This window comes from Homarus americanus, unplaced genomic scaffold, assembly GCF_018991925.1.
Source record: "Homarus americanus isolate GMGI-L3 unplaced genomic scaffold, GMGI_Hamer_2.0 scaffold34360, whole genome shotgun sequence".
NCBI lineage: Eukaryota > Metazoa > Arthropoda > Malacostraca > Decapoda > Nephropidae > Homarus > Homarus americanus.
In genome coordinates this window covers 5,583,917-5,603,812 of record NW_024739403.1, presented here as the reverse complement: position 1 = coordinate 5,603,812, position 19,896 = coordinate 5,583,917, and the positions used below count along the sequence as shown (strand labels likewise).

The following is a 19,896-nucleotide window of genomic DNA, read 5'->3' as shown; positions in this document are numbered from 1 at the left end:
AGCACCTCAACTGAGTCCCAGCTAAAACTGCTGGAGTTCGTCGTATGTACCGTATGAGTGGTAGTGATGCCATAATTCTCCTTATTTTTATTAGCAAATTGTTTATGAACCATATAGTTTTCTCATTCATTTCTATAGGTTTCTCATGGATAAAAGTTAGATATGTTGAGGAAGACATAATACTGAGATAAAATCAACATAACTGGCTTAGTGGCAACAGTGCTCTCGCCTAGACAGCCTGGCTCTCCGATCGACACATTCACTTCCCGTCCAGCTTTGGACCTGCTGCTGACTATGATCTCCAAACTGTTACCGTCAATTTGAAATTGTTATTACCTTTCAGTAAAATGCAATGCAAAAATGAAAGACAAATAAGCTTTTGAGTATAGCTGGTAAAAATTGAAAGTTTAACTGAGTGAAGGTAGAGATTGTTCCCACTGCCTCAATCCCAGTTTTATTTCATATTAATTTTGAATTTGAATAAGTCACCAAGGGCCGCATCAGAGCTACTGGAGGACCGCATACGGCCCATGGGCCACAGATTGTGCATCCCTGCTGTACAGTATATGTTCATTACTGATACGTTGACAAATCCGATTACATGGCAAGGCCTCAGCCCCACATGTACCAAGTTAAAAGGGTTTGTAAGATGTACCATTTTTTTCTTTTATAAAGTAAATTTTAATATTATCTGAATATGATAATTCAAGTATTTTTCATTTGTTGTACCACAATTTCTTTATAAGCAAGTCCTACCCACGATTACTGCACTGTACAGTATTATCAATATTACTTTGAAAAGCCAGTGCAAATATTATCTCTATTTTTTATATAAGGTACAGTATGTCATTGATATTTTTTATACTTTGTTCATTAATAACATACAATTAATCTCAGAAATATAGTACAAAAAAATACAGAAACTGATAAAGATGTGGAAATGAAAAATGTGTTTGGCAGAGAGTTGACCACAGTTTTTAAGATGGAAAGATAAATACAGTATTGGTGAAAAAGAAAAGTGGATAATTCAGAATATAGTAGGCTGGAGAGAGGAAGGTCAAGAAGATGGAAGGATGGGGTGAAGGAAGTACAGTACAGGTACTAGATGTGAGGGGGGGATGATCATCCAGAAATCAGAAGATTATCAATAAAAGGTGAGTATGGCATCATGTGGTTCATGAGGACATAACAGCAGGTTGAGTGAAGAAGAGTGAAAGAAGAATCTGGTTTTTATTCTTGACTCCAACTATTCTGCATTGGTGAAAGCCGTAGAAATGTGGAAAAAAACAACTAACAGTATAGTAATGGAAGCTTTTAAAGTATAATAATTAATGAGAGACCTGCTAATTATCTGAAATAGGTTATATCTTCACATATATTACACTTAAAATTAAAATATAATCTTTTCTCATTCAGGTCACCTTTACTAACCTGACTGTAACAAGCAAATATCCTGTGAGAGCGTACAGGGCTGAAGAACATGAATGGCACGGGGATCTCAATGATGAAAGTGGCAACTACACACAGCTTGTGCCACCAACCCGGCAGCTGGTAGAAGAACCACGCCAATGCGGTTGGGATACACTGGGACTCATAGTGGAGAGGCAGTGCTGTGGAACAATTGAAAATAAATATAAGTAAAGAAGGTACAGTGTTCAGAATAAAATTACAGATTTGTATTTAGGGTGTAGCATATTTCTTATGTGTCTATTACCTGTCCTCTACTCCCACTTTTGCTTAAAGTGGATTAGGGAAACAGGATCTCATGAAGATTAGGCTCGCCAGCTTATTTCATCTTACGATTAATCACCCTAATGCTCATCTAAGCCCCAGGTAGTGTTATAGTGTTTAATTGTCAGGTGAAATAAGCTAAGTGCCTGATCTTCACATGATCCAGTATACATAAACCTTAAAAAACAGTTGAAAGTGATGTAGATTTTTTTTTTAAATGTAAAGATGACAGGTGAAAGCTAAAACAGCAAGCATAAACACACACACACACTTCATATTCTCAACCTACAAAAATGTGTACTTCCACATTGATTACAACATTTCATATTAACTCCATACACAAACTGAGTTGTCAGTAGGGTTTCTTTCCATTAATATACTGTAACTCTTTATTAATCTTGGCTAATAGGCAGGAACGCTGAAATAGTAAGTGATCCAGTGGCACAAACAACCAACAGTAGTTACAAACTGTAGTTCAATAATATATATGTTACGTATTTTTCTTGCGTAATTGGTTATTTTGCATAATTCCCGGCATACATGCCGGTAATTTTGCCAGATAACTTACAAACAGGCTAACCAAAGTAAAAAAAAAAAAAAGAGAGAAAAGAACAGGACGACTGAACTGTGTGTCAATTTACATGAGCCATCCTAACCTAACCTATCACTTAACCTCACCATAAGGTTAGGTTAGTTTCGGTTGTCTGTTTGTAAGTCATTTCGCAAAATTACCGGCACGCATGCCGGGAATTTTGCAACATAACTGATTTCGGAAAAAAATAATAATAATAATGTAACATATATACAGTGGGGTATGCTATAACGAACGGATCCTACTACGAATATTCCTATAACGAACGGTTTTACCTATAAAATTGAGAATGCTATAACGAACGCAACTCCTACAACGAACGCGGATGAATACCGGACTATTTCGCCTGGCGCATGAATATTGTTGTACCGCGACCCACAACAAGAGCGTCAGGCGCCATCTTTGTCTCATTGTGTAGCCAGTGCACCACTGTTATTGTTGAAATTTTGTCTTTTGATGTGGAAATTCGCATTATTTGTATAACTATTTTGTTATACAAGTATACAATTGTAACAATGAGTCGTCCAAAGCGAGTGAGAAAGCTAATAACCCTTGAAACTAAGAAAGAAATTATAAAGAAACGTGAGAATGGAAGAAGCATTGCGAAACTTAGTGATGAATATGGGATGGCTAAATCGACTATATGTACGATTTTGAAGAATAAAGAGGAGTTAAAAACTGTGCAAGTGGCTAAGGGAATCTTTAGACTTAGCAAAGCAAAGTGTAATGTGATTGAAGAGATGGAAAATTTACTCTTAGTGTGGATAAAGGAGAAAGAAATGGCAGGTGGTAACATTAGTGAAGCTATAATTTGTGAGAAGGCTAAACAATTGTTTGAGGACCTTAAAGCCAAGACTCCCAGTGGAAGTGATAGTGATGTGCCAGTGTTTAGGGGTACCTGCATGCTGAATAACACTAAGGTAAGATAAAGTACCGTATTTTTTACATTTTCCACAGAATTTTTTCAGTGTTAAGCGGTTGTATTTGGGGGCCTGGAACGGATTAATCCTATAACGAACGAATGCTATAACGAACGAGGTTCTGGAACCAATTACGTTCGTTATAGCATACCCCACTGTACAGGGTACTGTACGGTACTGTATTATGGCACTGTAACAGCTTTTAATACATGAAAAATATATACCTTTCACCTCGTGACAACAGTGATAAATTTCAAGCAAAATATATTATAATATAGCATTTAAAATTTATATTAATGCCTGACAATGACCACTCACTTCTTTTACTGCTAAAGCAAATTTTAAAACAAAATATGTATAGAATGTAAACAATAGCCCATCTTTACCAAAATCAAATGTTTCACTTAAAATTGTCTCTTAAACATTATAGCATTATCCCTTCACCATATTCTTGATTTCTTCTCAGGCACCATCATTAAATATCTCTAGAACTCTACTACAGTACAGTATGTTATTTTGCAGTTGTGACACTACACACTTACCCGTCAAGCCCCACCAAGTTGGACAGCCACTCCGGAGTTTGACGACCCCTGAGGCAAACATGAGTCTGAAGAGTGCCCAACGTATCAACCACATTGTCACCAGGTTTCTGGGACGATATTCAGACCAGCCACGGCGACTCACTGGAGCTACTAATATGGTGAGGAATCCAATCTCCAGTAGCAGTATATCCCTAAAAATTTTAGAAACAATTATTTCAATACTTTCAATGAAATGTATATAAAAATTCTTCACTTGGTATATGGTAGTGAAACATTTCATCTCAATCATAATTCATATTTTTCAAACAACACATTTAACCTTAATTACTGTATATGACTTAAAGTCAGAGGTACTGTTAGATACTGTATTATTTCTTCTTTCTTTATTTAATCTTACAAGCCTTTTCCTACTGTAATTCTGTCTCTCTCTTACTGCTGTAAGAGATCATTCTGCCATAGTGTTCCTCTTCTACAACACAGTTCAAAGATACACATCTGGTTTTCCTTTGTTTCATTATAAACACAGGAATCCCTCATTAAAAACAAAACCATTCACAAAATGCATGTGTAGCCACAGTCAAAAGTCCTGTCGCCTCTCTTGCTGCTCCAGGATCCCAGAGATTCAGACTGATGAACCCAAAGCAGTCGACAATGATGCATTATTCTGTCCACGGATGCTTGGTTGTGTTACCTTAGGATTGCTAATCTGGCAATGGACACTGGAAAGTGAGCTGACTTCTTTTTAAATAATATGTAGATAATTGTTCAAACTTCCCACCAATGAAAAATTCTCAAATCTCTCAGAATATTCTGGACTTCAACAAATTCTTAAGGACTTTGCAAAATACCTGTACCTGTATGCTGAAAATTTAAAATTTGTGGCCTTACAGTACTTAAGACTATCACTGCTCAATACATACTATAGGTCTTAACTACTCCTTATGCCTTACAAAGAGAACATAGGGTATTACAAAACAAAAATAATCCCTCACCTTCCTTTGCAGTAAATATTAATTTACAACAATGCATTTTAGTTGACTAAAAATTATCTAAATGGATAATAATAATGGGAACTAACACTTGCATAGACACACACACAGTATATCCAGCCACTACAGTATTTCTGTCTTCATATAAGGAGTAGAAAATATTAATTGATTGAATAAACAATAATGTACACATTTACACAGAGGAAGATTAGCAGATGAGATAAACACAAATAAACTTGCTACTCACCACTGGAACCACAAGAAGGTCTGCCCCACCTGGTAGAGGGAGAGGTATGTCCCCCACAACAACAGGTATAGGGTAGCTGTACACCATGACTTCCACACCATCCTGAAAAATTTATATTGACACTCAAAACTGAGAGAGTATTCACCATGTTAGTGATACACACACAGGCAAGCAGGAGAATGACAATCGAACTACATTATTTTATTCTTATATCAGTGTGAAGCTAGTATGTACAGTACTCCTATTTCTTAACTGGAGTGAAACCAAGAACATGCACAAGATTCATCTGAAATTAGAAAACAGTAAATACACACCACAAAATTAATGTACAGTATACTCTATGGTACATCATGTTGAACAAAGAAAAAAAAACATTACAAATTAACTCCACTTACTCTAAAACTACTAATTAAATGGCCAAATTGCTATGCTACAAATTCCTTGAGAAGATCAACTTTAACTTGTCATATACAGTACTGTCATATATTGTACTTACCCAACAAAGCTAAGTACAGTCCCAGCAAGGGTGAGCAGCTCCATCATGTAGGACACATTAAGGCCAACATAAGATGAGAAGCACAGGATCGTCAACTTATCAAAAAAACACTGTTTTGGATATTTGAGGTTTGGCAGCTGAGTGTGGGCAGGTAATATTCCCTTTTCTCCATATAAACCTGGAAAAAAATTTTTGTATCCAGCTAAATGATACTCACCTAATTTTATATAAACTATAAAAGTTAACCACAAGAGTTTGGGCTTCCTGTTAACTTATCCTTTAAGGCAAAAATGTACAATACAGTACAGTACTTATGTTTAGCCAATTTTTTCAATATTTTCATTTAATTTTCAAGTACACAAATTTTATTACCAGGTAATCATTTCATAGTACGGTATAGGTACAGTACAGTTCTTTACAGGAAAACCAAAGTTCCAGAGTTAAATGGTCACTAAAGAAATGTGGGTTGGTTTCAGCAAGTACAGTAGTTAATAACAAGAACAGTACTGTACTATCAAACTAACAGGAGCCACTGGAGGACAACAAAACAGACTACAGTAGTTTTCAGTTGAATATCTCATTCCCCCAACCTGTGACCTTGTTGGATTTCAATTTTTCAATGACTTTGATTTTGACGTACTATTGTATTGGTAATGATGATATCAGCATTAATAGGCTTCTTCATCTACCCTTGAGAAATCTGTATGAAAATTAATGTTAAATCACATACAGTAGCTAACTAGGCAAAAAGAATGCATGTCAAAAATTATATAAATGTATTAAATATTGTATTACACTGTATAATAATTAGTGTCAGGTGGGTAATACACATCAACATTTAAAAATTATAAGAGATAAAACTCTCTGTGTCTAGTAGGAAACAAGCTGTCTGTCCACTTTACATCTTTGCAGCAGGTTACTCTTTATGATAAAAATCTTCAAGTATTCTTCGCCATTGGTTGATTTACATATCAAAGTTTTGCATTAATTCCGCGAATTCAAACTGCAGTAATAGAAAATTACTTGTGTTTAGTCTCCTCTCCTTTCTCATTTGATGTTGATAAAACCCTAGTTCACCTCCAACTGAAGCGCACTGATCTGCAAAGTGATCAATTCCTTTTGGGGCAAATCAAGTCTATGCCACTGCCCAGCTTTTATGCTGCACTTAATACATTTTCAAAATTAAAGCTCATGTTCAAAGAATGTTTGTGCTGTTTAGATCAACATACCTGTACATATGTGAGCAGATATTTTCTGAGATGAAATTGAATAAATCAAAACTTAGATCTTTGATGACCTATGACCATCTTGAAACAGTAATTGGCATTGTACATCAACACTGGCATTCATCCCACTGAGTGAGCTCCCATTCTCTTAAACATGTGAATTACTTGTAAGTTAAATTAATGCATTATCAATAAGGTGCTTTTATTAACCAACTTTTCATTTAAATACTGTATTCTTTCCACTGAGTGAGTGCCTCTCATTTTCATCAATGTTTAAATGTGTACACTGTACTGTGTTGGATATATTCCTTGTCAATAATTCATTTTCATTAAACAGAATTCTCAAAGTTAATTACTATACTCTGTATGTGTTTATTTCCTGCATATATAAGTGCAAGAGTTGGTTTTGAGCTCTTATTAAACTTTTATATCTATATTAAGTGTGTGGACCTTGAAGTTTGCCCAAAATTTGTGGTGGCCCACCTGCCAAAATAACTCCCCACCCCTCTGCTTTAGATGTAAATTAGAGATGATAAAGTACACTGGAGCTGGTAAAAATATGATGGCCATCATCAACATTTTACAGCCATTTTCCAAACCTGTTTTGGTAAGGCATGATTACCTGATGACATGGTGTCTCAGTTGCCATCAGGTAGTTCATAAGCAAGTTTTACAGCTGGATGCCCTTCCTATCTCCAACCCACAAATACAGATTGGGAAATGGGCATTAGAGTAAATGCAGGACTTCCATGTGCCATCTTAACTGGCAAAGCAGGGATGCAACTCCATAAGGCTGCCTATTAAACAATTATAGTTTAGTTTTCATTAAATTGTTACCTATACAGGACTTTCAGTTGCAAAGTGTTACCAGTATTTTATTACATGTCGGAGAATTTTTTTTTTTTTTCGAAAATGTCTCCCAATTTATATAAATCAATAGAGAAATGTGATTCAATTTATGATAATTCAATTTACAATAAGCTTTCCGGGGACAAAAACCTACTGTAAGTCAAGGGATACATATACTACTGTACTGTCCAAGTACAGTTCGCGTGATTTTTCAATTGTAATACATATTTTTAACCAAAAATAAAACTAATTCATAAATTGCCAATACAATCACTTTAACATACTGAATGACACAAAGACTATCTGCAAAATAAACCTCCACAACTTATTTAATTTCATTTACAGGTAAAGACTGTCAGAAGCCATACAACAGTACTATACTGTGCTAACTTACAGGCAATCGGCATTGTAACCAAGAAGTTGAAATGCAGAAATCACTGGTAAGATAGCCATAGCATTATTCATTTGGTATTTTATGTATGACTCTTTTCCACAAGGTTTGGCATGTTACCTAATACTATGAGCATCAGTACTTACTGTACATGTTCAGATAAAAACTTTTGAAGTTTATATAATAATATCCCAGGAAAATTCTGGGGGTGGGGGATTTTTTTTCCGGGTTTGAGAGAAGAAAATCAGGTGTACAATACATTTTTCGGAAAATCTGAGAAAAATTTTCCATTACCTGGAGAATTCTGGGGATGGAGGATTTCTTTCCGGGTTCGAGAGATGATGTACTGTAATGAGCATTTTCTGGAACTTCCGAGAAAATTTTCTTGGTACCCAGAAAATTCCGGGGATGGGGGATTTTTTCTGGCTTTGAGAGTCGTTTTGTTACCCGGAAATCTCTTATTCTCGGAAGTGCTCTGCACCAATTGTTCTGGCTAACGGAGATATCATACATGTAGGAATAATGACATTATTTATCGTGGATAGGTATACAGTACAAGTCACAATAGTACTGTACTGTATATACAGTACGGTACTTCTTAAATTCCTTAAAATTACAGAAAAGAATATACTGTAGTACAAGTTTGAGAGCACCACTGCTAGTACTAGCACTTGCTGGCCTCTTTCCACTCATCTTGAATAATAATGCACAGTACAATACTGTACCTGTACTGTATTACAGTCCAAAAACTGAGAGAAACAGAATATTGGCTCGAGATTGAAGCACACGGAAACCACTGTTGTTGTGGGACTGTTGGCGCCTTTGTGCTACCACAGATGCATTCACACATCATACTTTTTATTATTTTTGTAAAAATGTTTAAAAATATCAAAATTAAACAAAAATATATTGTATACAGTACATAATTTTCAAAATTCTTTAAATGCAAATTTTTTGTCCGCAACCCAAAATTAAGGTCTAAATTTGTAATTTCTGTTAGGGTGAAATTCCGTAACCAGAAATTCCATAACCCAGGGGATGCCTGTATATTACTTTGGTAATAGTCAAGACCAATTGTGTGCCTTAATACCTACTGTATTAAATTTCACCATGAAGTATAAATGCTTTCTTACCTTATGAAAATGACAAAAAGTGTATGAGCAAAAGTGTATAGTGTATTATGAATTTGATGATTTTTCTAGCTTCAGGTAGCAAACATCAACCAACATCCGATGCAATATTGGTATAACACGAATAATGAATTCTCTTGTTGAATAGCAAGTCCAAATTACACACACTTTCTTCTTGTTGGACACAATATAAAAAAATTGGAAGAGATTAACCGAGCACTCAGAACATGACAAGATTCCTGAAATGTGGATAAATTACAACTGAATACCAATTTTACCTCCTATCCATACATAAGAGGAATGACTTCCAGAAAAACTAGTTTTTATTACTGTACCTAAAACAAGAAATTCATCTACAAGGATGCAAATACAGGTACCCATTTGAGATAAGAAAATTTGCTTAGATGAATTTTCTAAATTAACACATCTTTTTTGTGTTACAATAGCTTCCCCTGCATATACGAATTTGAGTCCTAGCAAAAATTCAAATCATGTGCACCCGGGAATCAGCTAGGGCAGTCATACTGGAGAGATGCACAGGGACATATTCTCGCATCTCTCATAAGCCCACGTCATTCCTTCTGCCATTTGTTGTGTGTGTGAGGTGATATCTCTTTATTCGTTTGTATTCGTGCCATTCTATCGTCAAGGCATCCAAGCGATCTGCTGAATCCTCTGCTATCCACAATACACCGAAGAATATATAAATGGCTGTGACTCTTAAGACAGCAGTGATGAGGTGGACAGCCCTCCTCACCCCCTTGTGGTGAGCCCAGGCTGCCCTCCCAAAGTTATACTGTATGTATTAGGTAGTGTACTATTTATTATTAGTTAGGTAGGTTTTTTATTCGTTAACTGATGGTATGATACAGTATTGTTTGTTTGTTTTTGTCATTGGGGAATCAAACCCTATTTTTCCCATATGTTCTTTTATTCGCTATACGGAAATTCACTTAATGAATGGTTTTCAGGAATCTAACTCCTTACGTATAGCGAGGGATACAGTACCTGTACTACCCTGAACATCATAATCAGTAAAGTAAACTATGTATTGTAAAGTATTTGATTGGTAAATGTACAGTACTGTATACCCAAGACCAAACCCACTGGTTGTAGGAAGTTCAGGAGATTGTTACACTTGAACTATGAGGTAGTTGAGAAAGTTAAGATATCTCAGAAATTCAAGAGATGGGTTGAGACAAATAATGAGCAGGACAGAAGGATGCATGCCAGGTTCAGGAACCAAGCAAAGTCGGAGTGTAGAAGGGCTGAAAAAGTTTCAAGGCAGATTGCAAGCGAGGTCAAGTTAAACCCAGAGGCTTTCTACTGTTACAAAAAGTCAAAATTAAAGACACGTGTGGGTGTATCAGATCTGAAGCTTTAAGATGGCAATTACACACTCAGATTACGACAAGGTGGAGATGTTACACACATTCTTTTCCTCCTCAGTGTTCCACAAGAGAGGATACAAACAATCTCCCTGCATTTCAGGAAAAACAGTTTGATACAACACTGATACATATTATGTTCAGAGAAGAGAGTACTAGGAACAAATTGTCGAAGTTAAAGGTTCATAAGAGCCCGTGCCTTGACAGCGTGCATCACAGAGTGCTAAAAGAGCTGCTCAACGAGCTTGCTGAACCCCTTAAAATTCTGTTCTTCAGATGCATGGATGAGGAAAAAGAGCCCCAGCGACTAGAAAATGGCATATGTAAGTCCTATATACAAACAGGGAGGTCGCCACTCAACAAATAATTATAGGCCGGTGAGCTAGACCAGCATAGTACTAGAGAGCATTGTAAGAGATGTCTTGATGGATCAGCTACTACGAAACAATCTAGTAAAGGAATGCCAACAGTTTTATGCCGGGACCTGCTTGTTGCAATTACTTAAGGTGCTGTATGTGTGGACCCAGATCCTGGAGTGTGGTAGCAATATCAATAATATATATCTGGACTTTGCCACGGCTTTCGACAGCATACCCCATGAAAGGTTGAAAATTAATGTGGAAGGGTACAGAATTCAAGGGAGTGTGCTAGTGTGAATCAGAGAATTTCTTCATAACCGCAAGCAGTGTGTAGTAATTAATGGAATGAAATTGTCAGGTGTACCTGTGTCAAGTGGGGTACCACAGGGCAGTGTACTAGGCCTGTTGTTGTTTGTTTTGTAAACATGTCATAAGCGATACACTCCTCCATACAAATGTTTGAGGATGATGCCAAGTTATTCAGGGAAATTAAGAATCAAATGGAGTGTAATGTATAACAGGAAGATCTATCAGTTTCAGAAGTGGTCAAAGGAATGGCTGTTAAGATTCAATGTCACGAAATGCAAGAGGATGCACCGAAGGTAGCTCGTACCAACGGTAAGGAGGTACAGAATATCACCTGTACCAACGGGACGAAGAAACGTGGAGTTAGGTAAGGTTAGGTGGGTTCCTCGGTTGGTTAGATCAAGTTCCATTAGGTTCTGTACATTGTCGTATTGTTTTTATTATATACCTCAACCTTTACCAAAATTACTTTGGGTAAAGGTGTAGAAGAGGGTGACCACCAGAAGGAATTGTCTGCATTGGTTGAAATTTTTTCTGCACACTAATATCATGATATTAAGCACAAAAATGGAAAAGAGAATGCATAGAATCTAATAGAACCTGACCTAACATACCCTTAGGTTGGGTATGTTACATCATGTTTTATTAGGTTCTATGCATTATTTTGTATTTATTTTTTATATAATGCTAATAACATTATATTAAACACAGAAATGGAAATGACAATGCATAGAACCTGACAATCTTTTTATTACTCTATCCCGTTTCACAATTCTCCTCCCGGCGCCATTTTTGTTGTTTACCTCGCTGAATCCCTTTTCAAGAGAAGTTTCCTAAATGATGATGAACGCTTCCACATATTCCTCCTCGCCATTGCTGATGTATATCAACCTCAATATTAAGGTAAGTTGTTTAACACATAAATTAACACGATAATGCATAACCTAATAGAACTTGACCTAACAAACCCATAGGTTGGGTATGTTAGGTCAGGTTCTATGCATTGTCGTTTCCATTTTTGTGCTTAATATCATGATATTAATGGGTAGAAAAAATTTCAACCAATTCGGACAATTCCTCCTGGTGGTCACCCTCTTTTACACTTTTACCTTGCTTTGGTTCCATGGGTTTATCATCCATATAACAAAGCCAGTGGCTGAAGAACATAAATTGTAACTGCCTCTCACCATGCAAAATTACATTCCAAGTTTAAAATTTGTTTAAAACTGCAAAATAAATCATTCTCCATACAGTGGTCATGCATAGAGGCCCATACCTGGGACCTGCAGATACAAGGACCCGAAGGCGAACATGTAGATCCCACACATGCAGCGAAGGAAGAAATTTCTCGTGTGTAATATATCCACAGCCATATTAGTGTTATATTGATATATGAATGATCAATGAGTCACAAGAGACATAAGGAATCTTATGAATAGAGATCTCTCTGTCAGCACTGTCACTCCCGTTACTCGCCCACAACAGCGTGGATGTAAACAAAACTATGTCTCTCGGGATCACATTGTGATTACATATTTTACCACATTTACCTCTTTTTAAACATTGTCATGCCGTTTAATTCATATATAACATACGAATAGTAACGTAAAGTATATGTATTACTATAATGTAAAAAACTAACATTCAATTGTCAGGAAATGGCGATGTGTTTCATCATTTATACTATCAAATCTGCATCCGATTAACCCTAGGCCCAGCATACACATTACAGTACTGTCAAATTCAAATTCAAAACATTTATTGACAAATACATCAAAAGGAGCTGGTTAGCATGCTAACTAGCCCGCCCAAAAACTGCTCTTAACAAAAGCTCTTTAATATTGTACGTAATCATAAATCAGATATGTATATAACAAATAGATATGCCTAAAATCTACAATCGTATGTTAAACTTACAAAAAATGTTCAACACAGTACTGTATAATGTATTTCCTGCAAAACTTGTCATCAGTACTTGGGCAAAAACTATATAATTGAAATATGAAATAACACAATCGTTCAATATTTAGGAAATAGCACAAATAAGAAGTGAGAGATTTGAGTTCCGTTTGTGTATTTCATGTTCTCCGTCTTGTTAGGCTCTCAGCGGTAAATGACATGAATGGAAAAGAAATAATGCGGTATAATATGAAATAAAACGAAATAAAAGTGAAAGAACATGAAGCAAAGATTGAGTGATTATCATTAAGATGATGTGTTAATGGAAAAACTAGATACATTTCTTGTATTTGTATCTATGATATTTAAACAGCTGAGTTAAAAACAATAACTTCTAATATATTAAGCGGCTAACGAGCTGATCAGTGGCGAAGAGGATAAACGTAAGAGAAAAAGTTATTGCCATCCACCACATCCCAGGTATTTTTAGCCATGACTTCACACTGAATTAAATACTTATCGTCAATTTAAGGCAATAATATTTTTAAGAAGTTATAGTAAGTGTTTGAATAATTGGTTAAAGAATATTGTATATTGTATTTAATTTTATATTTACTATTCACTTAGAGGCAAAACCATATCCTACAAAATACAGTGTACTTAGCAAATGCTGCAACTTCTGAGAATTGCGGGGGGGGGGGGAGAGGTTACTACTAAGAACAGAGATGTTACCGAGAACAAATTCTGGCATGAATGTCATGTACACTAATACTGACACGTTCCTTGATAAGAGAGAGGAGTTTGAAACACTCCTGAAGGTACACCAACCAGATATTGTAGGAGTTGTAGAACTGTTGTACAAGAACAGGAGAATCGACCCAGAGGAATGTGAGTTCAGTATTGCTGGATATGATTCATTTACGAACCTTTCTCAAGAAACTTGCAAGAGGGGTGTGGTTATCTATGCTAAGCAAGACCTTAGAGCCAGCCAGGCGAGGGTACAGGGAGAGGTTGTTTCTGAAGAGTCCGAATGGTGTAAAATTAAACTAAAGGGAGGGGACTTACTTATTGTCGGGTGTATCTACAGATCACCAAACTGTGGCCCACTAAATCAAAGGAACTTAAGAGCCTTAATAGACAATGCGGCGTTGCTCAACCCAAGCCACCTCCTTGTCATGGGGACTCTAACTATGGCGATATTGAATTGAGAAACGAGTTCACCCCAAATGATTTGAATAACCCTGCTACTCTTTTTGTAGAAACTCTGAGAGATAATTTAATGTTCCAACATGTTAGAGACCCGACCCATTACAGAGGGGAGCAAACACCCAAGCCACTAGACCTCATCATAACAAACGAGGAGGGCATGGTGGCCAAACTGGAACACTGTGGGGTACGAGTTGTTTGGTTCACACTCAGGATGGAATGGAGAAAGGAAACTCACAATGTGCTCTCTATACACATGTTGTATTGGATGTACAATGCAGCTTGGTGCTGGGAAGGCAGCATGGTTACAAGCGTGATGTAGAGAGAGCTGGTTGGTGAGGACGCTCAGAGAAAGACAGCTTGTGGGTCGCCATGCTCGCCAGCGGGAGAGAGGACCGCCAGGCAGGCGGAGGAGGAGCGAGGACCACCAGGCAGGCGGAGGAGGAGGGAGGTGTTGCTGGCTGGGAGGTGGAGGTAGAAAGAGGCAGGTCACCACGAGGTCAGGTCTTAAATAGCGGGGGTAGGCGTGGCTTAGTAGTTGACCCCCGCTCCGTGATGTATGGCGGCGCTGGTTGACCTCGACCACGAGGCATACACGGGTTGGCTAATTCCCGTAAAAAAAACAAAAAAAAAACAGCGTTTGTAGGGGAGAAATCCACTACAACACCTTGCCCCAGTTGGCACCAGTCACCATATAGTGTTGTCATTCAGATTAAACTTAACTAGTTCAAGATAAGGCCAGGCCAAGGTGCAAATATTACAAGGGAAATTACAACTGGATGAAGGAAGAGATGAGGGGTATCCACTGGCCTGACTCATTAAGGCACAAGAACGCAGACACTACGCTATATATCATAACTAGTAAAGCGACCCATTTGATTGATAAATATAAACCCAAGACCAAACCCAGTGCTTCTAGGAATACGAGGGGATCCCTACACATGAACCATGTCGCGGTCGACAAAGTTAAGAAGAAAACCCAGAAATTCAAGACGTGGGTTGGGTCAAACGATGAGCAGGACAGGAGGATGTATGCAAGAGCCAGAAACCAAGCAAAGGTAGAATGTAGAAGGGCTGAAAAGGAGTTCCAGAGGCTGGTTGCAAGCGAGGTCAAGTCAAACCCAAAGGCGTTTACCGCTATGCAAAGTAGAAATTAAAAACGCGAGTAGGAGTATCAAACCTGAGGCTTGGAGATGGTAGTTACGCAGATTCTGACCAGGATAAAGCTGAGGCATTGAACAGCTTCCTTTCCTCGGTGTTCACAAGAGAGGATGTGATTAACCTTCCTGCGTTTGAGGACAGACGGTTCGACACAGCACTGACCCACATTGTGTTCACAGAAGAGGGTATAAGAAACAAACTGTCAAAGCTAAAGGTCCATAAGAGTCCCGGCCCTGACATGGTGTATCCTAGAGTGCTAAGAGAGTTGCGCAACGAGCTTGCCGAGCCCCTGAAGATCCTGTTTTGTAAATGCCTGGATGAACAAAAGGTCCCCAATGAATGGAAAGTGACGTATGTGAGTCCTATCTTCAAAAAGGCGATCGTCACTCCACGAACAACTATAGACCGGTGAGCCTGGCCAGATTTAATATATATATATATATATATATATATATATATATATATATATATATATATATATATATATATATATATATATATATATATATATATATATATATATATATATATACATATATACATATATACAGTATAGAAAACACCATTGTGAGTTTCCTTTCTCACCTCCATCCTTAGTGCGAGATATCCTACATGTACGTTATGTATGTGTGCCTGACAAAGAGAAAATAGACAAACACAGAGAAATTAGACAACTGGCCACATACACTATGCTACAGGCCGACAAGTTCAAGGGTTCGTGGCAACACCGACGATCCAAACACTAGTAGCTCATTGACTACATCTTTGTTAAAAAAAAGAGATTGCAAAGATGTCCTCATCATCCGTGCCATGCGTGGCTCAGAACACTGATCATCAGTTCGTCAGAACCAAGCTCTCGCTTCACGTCGCCCGAAAACGGCGAAGGGAGCAAGCCTCCAGAATAGGTTAGGTTAGGTATCTTAAAATAATGTTGATAAGCGAAAAATACGGAAAATGGTAACTTTGACCACACATGAATCATTTGACCTTGAAAATTACCTTAAGTCAAAATCTAGAGTGGCACCCGCCCACATTTTTATACCATGAGTGAAAGATCCAACAGCATGGATGTCAGCTTTTAACACAAAATGCCGTAAATATTTTATAAAACACTTCTTTATGAATGTCTACTATAATGTGAATTCGCATACTGTACTTGTATACGTGTCTGTGTGTGTGTAACTCACTGCGTGCGTGAGTGTGTGTGGGTTAATATACGAGTATGAACATCTCTACATCATTAGCACTCCCTACTGCATTCCAATCCTTGCTTTCCTCCTCAAGCATTGCGCCCTCTGTATCCTTCCAGGCATAATGACGGGAAGTCCTCTATCTACTCCCTCTCCATGACCTACAATTCCCTGAGAGGGAAAAGTGTGATCCTAGACCTAGACGCTCATATATATATATATATATATATATATATATATATATATATATATATATATATATATATATATATATATATATATATATATATATATATATATATATATATATATATATATATATATATATATATATATACTTTGTGTGGTAAATCTGTATCTGAGCCAACACCTGTGGTCAACTAACCTAACATCCATCCCCTTCCCATAATCTTATAGTAACCCTTGCTTTGTGAGATCACTTTGCGATTCCTATGAAATGTTGACAACTTGCCCCGACTGACCAGAGGCGGGTGATAATGTAGAGATAAATTGCCTGCACATGACATTGGCCACTAATCCTGGAATGTGTACGAGTTGGTCTTGGCGGAGTTGACATTAATTTTGACTTGACGTGATTTAGTGTTGCACGCCTGGTAAGTCTTATGTGAAAAGAGGAATTCGACCGAACCCCCCGACCCCGTCTGTACCCGCCATTAGTCAGTCATCTCGTCTCGGGTGGTATGAGACAAGAGGGGTGCCCCAGCTGCTGAGGGCCTTAGCATTGTTTTTTTGAATTATAGCTAATGGTGCTTTATTTTTGTTTTGGAGGAAAATTTACTCTTGGGGTTGATGGTGAAGCGAAGGTTAGCCGTTGGCACATCCTCGAAACCCTAAACTCCCTCAAGTGACTCAGCGAACATGAACCAACTCTTGGGCAATATCAGTACCTTAAACTTTAGTAAGCTATTCAATCACATACATTAAGTTTTGTATATGTTTAAGTTTGCATGGTATAGATTTTTAAGCCCACATACACACTAATAACGATATATTTGCACACATAGACTCGCGTAGCTTCCAAGCAACAGTATCTTACCAACTTTGAACTAGTGATATAACTCCAAAAAAATATCTCCCTTGGAACTGTTCATCGTACGTTGCTGAATAAGTAAATCCTAGAATATGCCTCATTTAACGGTGTTCCACCCTTATAAAGTCCTAATAACGAGGCCGTAGACCTATCGGGAGCCGCACCACCTGACGCCAATTAGGAACATCCATGAGGTACTGGTGAATGGACGACCAACCACCTGCTGCTACCTCTGCTGGGGAAGGAATGAAGGGAAAGGGGAGAGTAAGGTAAGAGAGAGCGAGAGAGAGAGAACAAATCATTTCAATCCTCTTACAGAATAATTGGGGTACAGGATACGAAAAGGTTAATTAATTGATGTCATAAATTTCCAATTTTACGGTACTTGAAATTGAAAAGTAAATCCTATTTTATGTTAATCCGCAGTTGAAATTGCACAGATATTACCGTAAAGCCTGGGTCCGACTAATTACCCAAATGTACCCAAATGTAGCCAAATATAGCTGGAATGAAGTCAAATAATGGTCCTAGATGAATAAATCGGACTGCCAATCACTTCTCGAGTAGTATTTGGTGTCACAAAGTCACAAAAAACTGGAAAACTTACTTTAATCTGAGTTAATAGATCGAGTGCATGTACCTAACCTAATCTAACCTAACACAACACAACTCAGATTAAATTAAGTTTACCAATTTTTTTTTTACTTTATGACACCAAATAATAATCGAGAAGTGATTCACAGCCCGATTTATTCATCTAGGACCATTATTTGACTTCATTTGCGACTACACTTGGCTAATTCCTCGCTCCGTCGGTACATGCACGCGATCTATTAACTCAGATTAAAGTAAGTTTTCCAATTTTTTGTGACTTTCTGACACCAAATACTAGTCGAGAAGTGATTAGCAGTTCGATTTATTCATGTAGGACCATTATTTGACTTCATTGCGGCTATATTTGGCTACATTTGGGTAATTAGTCGGACCGTAAATAAATCCTCCCTCGCCCCATGCCATCCCACATATTTCGAAATGTTTATCCAGTACAGCATATCAAAATATGGACATTCTTTTTCGATATCCTGTATAGAGAGTTACCACTTCCAGGTGAAAATATTTATAAAATTGGCCCACTTGCCCACTTAAGTTACGACATAAACATTGCGTTCAATTTCACTGAGGCTACCAAAGCTTACACCTTCTGACTTACCTTACCAGAAAAATAACAAGTAGACCCCAAAGAATTCGCACCCAGCATAAAAATTATCAAGAGTTCGTATATTATAAATTTCTACCTATAACTGTAAATGAGAGAACGTGTCCGACTACTGTATTTCACTGATGTTATGGCACAGATCAGGCCGAATTAAAGACGGTAAACCGTACAGCTGCCCAGGGCCCCCAAGATGTTCGAAATATAGATAAATTAAATGAAAGTAAAAGAATAACTATAAATATAGCAAAACATAGAGATACAAAAATATAATGGGTTTTAACTATAAAAAATTTGGGCGAGGTACATCGAATGAATAGTAGCATACATGGAGTATAAAGGTACCAACAACGGTCCTTAAAATGCAATAATAATCTGGACTACTTTTTCCTTAAATTCGACCCCGACGAAGATGTATTCCGAATGGTTCTTACACTAAATATTTATCCGCTGGTTCAGGGAAGTGACTCATCTACCGGAAGTACGTCGACGGCACAAAGGTTGATTTTTAAAAGTTCGTATGCCAATTTGTAAAATTTTACCGGTAACTGAGGATGATGAGAGAGCATAACTTATTACTTCACTTAAGCTAAGTAACAACAACACAAAGGTGGTATTCTGAGAAGATCGTACATTAAATTTCTGCCCAAAACTGGAGATGATTAAAGAACAATTCTAGTTTAGGAAAAGTTTCAACCTAATGTCATTGTAATTTTGGTCATCATCGTTGTGTTGCAGTCGAAGTGAGCCAGGGAGTAGATGGGGGGGGGAGGTGGGTAGTCCCTATATTCTTGGTGGAGGTGGCCCCTCATAAACGTGCCTTCTTAGTGACAAAACTCAAGTAAAAACGTCCATTCAATTAGGAACTCTGTGAAAATTACTTATCCTCCATTATGAACACCACTGACATCGTTTTCATTATTGGAAGACACCGGAATGGAGGCTTTCGTTAGGGGAAAGTCTGGCCAAAAACCTGCCCTGTAAAGTTGCACATACTGCGTGTGGCCAAC

At 37.5% G+C, this 19,896-nt stretch overlaps 1 protein-coding gene and 1 long non-coding RNA gene across 2 annotated transcripts in view; one reads left to right on the top strand and one right to left on the bottom strand.

Annotated features, from left to right (window-relative positions):
- Window positions 1–12,754, bottom strand: part of LOC121874563 (lipase maturation factor 2-like) — a 36,667-nt gene extending 23,913 nt beyond the window's left edge. Inside the window, exons 1-5 of the mRNA XM_042378756.1 lie at window positions 12,443–12,754; window positions 5,518–5,695; window positions 5,022–5,123; window positions 3,786–3,976; window positions 1,432–1,610 (exon numbers count right to left, since the gene is read on the bottom strand). Of these exons, the coding sequence (XP_042234690.1) occupies window positions 1,432–1,610; window positions 3,786–3,976; window positions 5,022–5,123; window positions 5,518–5,695; window positions 12,443–12,539 (747 nt within the window). The 5' untranslated portion in view covers window positions 12,540–12,754. The remainder of the gene's footprint in view (window positions 1–1,431; window positions 1,611–3,785; window positions 3,977–5,021; window positions 5,124–5,517; window positions 5,696–12,442) is intronic.
- On the top strand, window positions 1,535–11,523 carry LOC121874565. The gene is made up of 4 exons (XR_006090457.1): window positions 1,535–1,646; window positions 3,766–3,943; window positions 7,938–8,032; window positions 11,395–11,523. It is a non-coding gene; the product is annotated as an uncharacterized LOC121874565 (long non-coding RNA).
- Window positions 12,755–19,896: the final 7,142 nt, after the last annotated feature.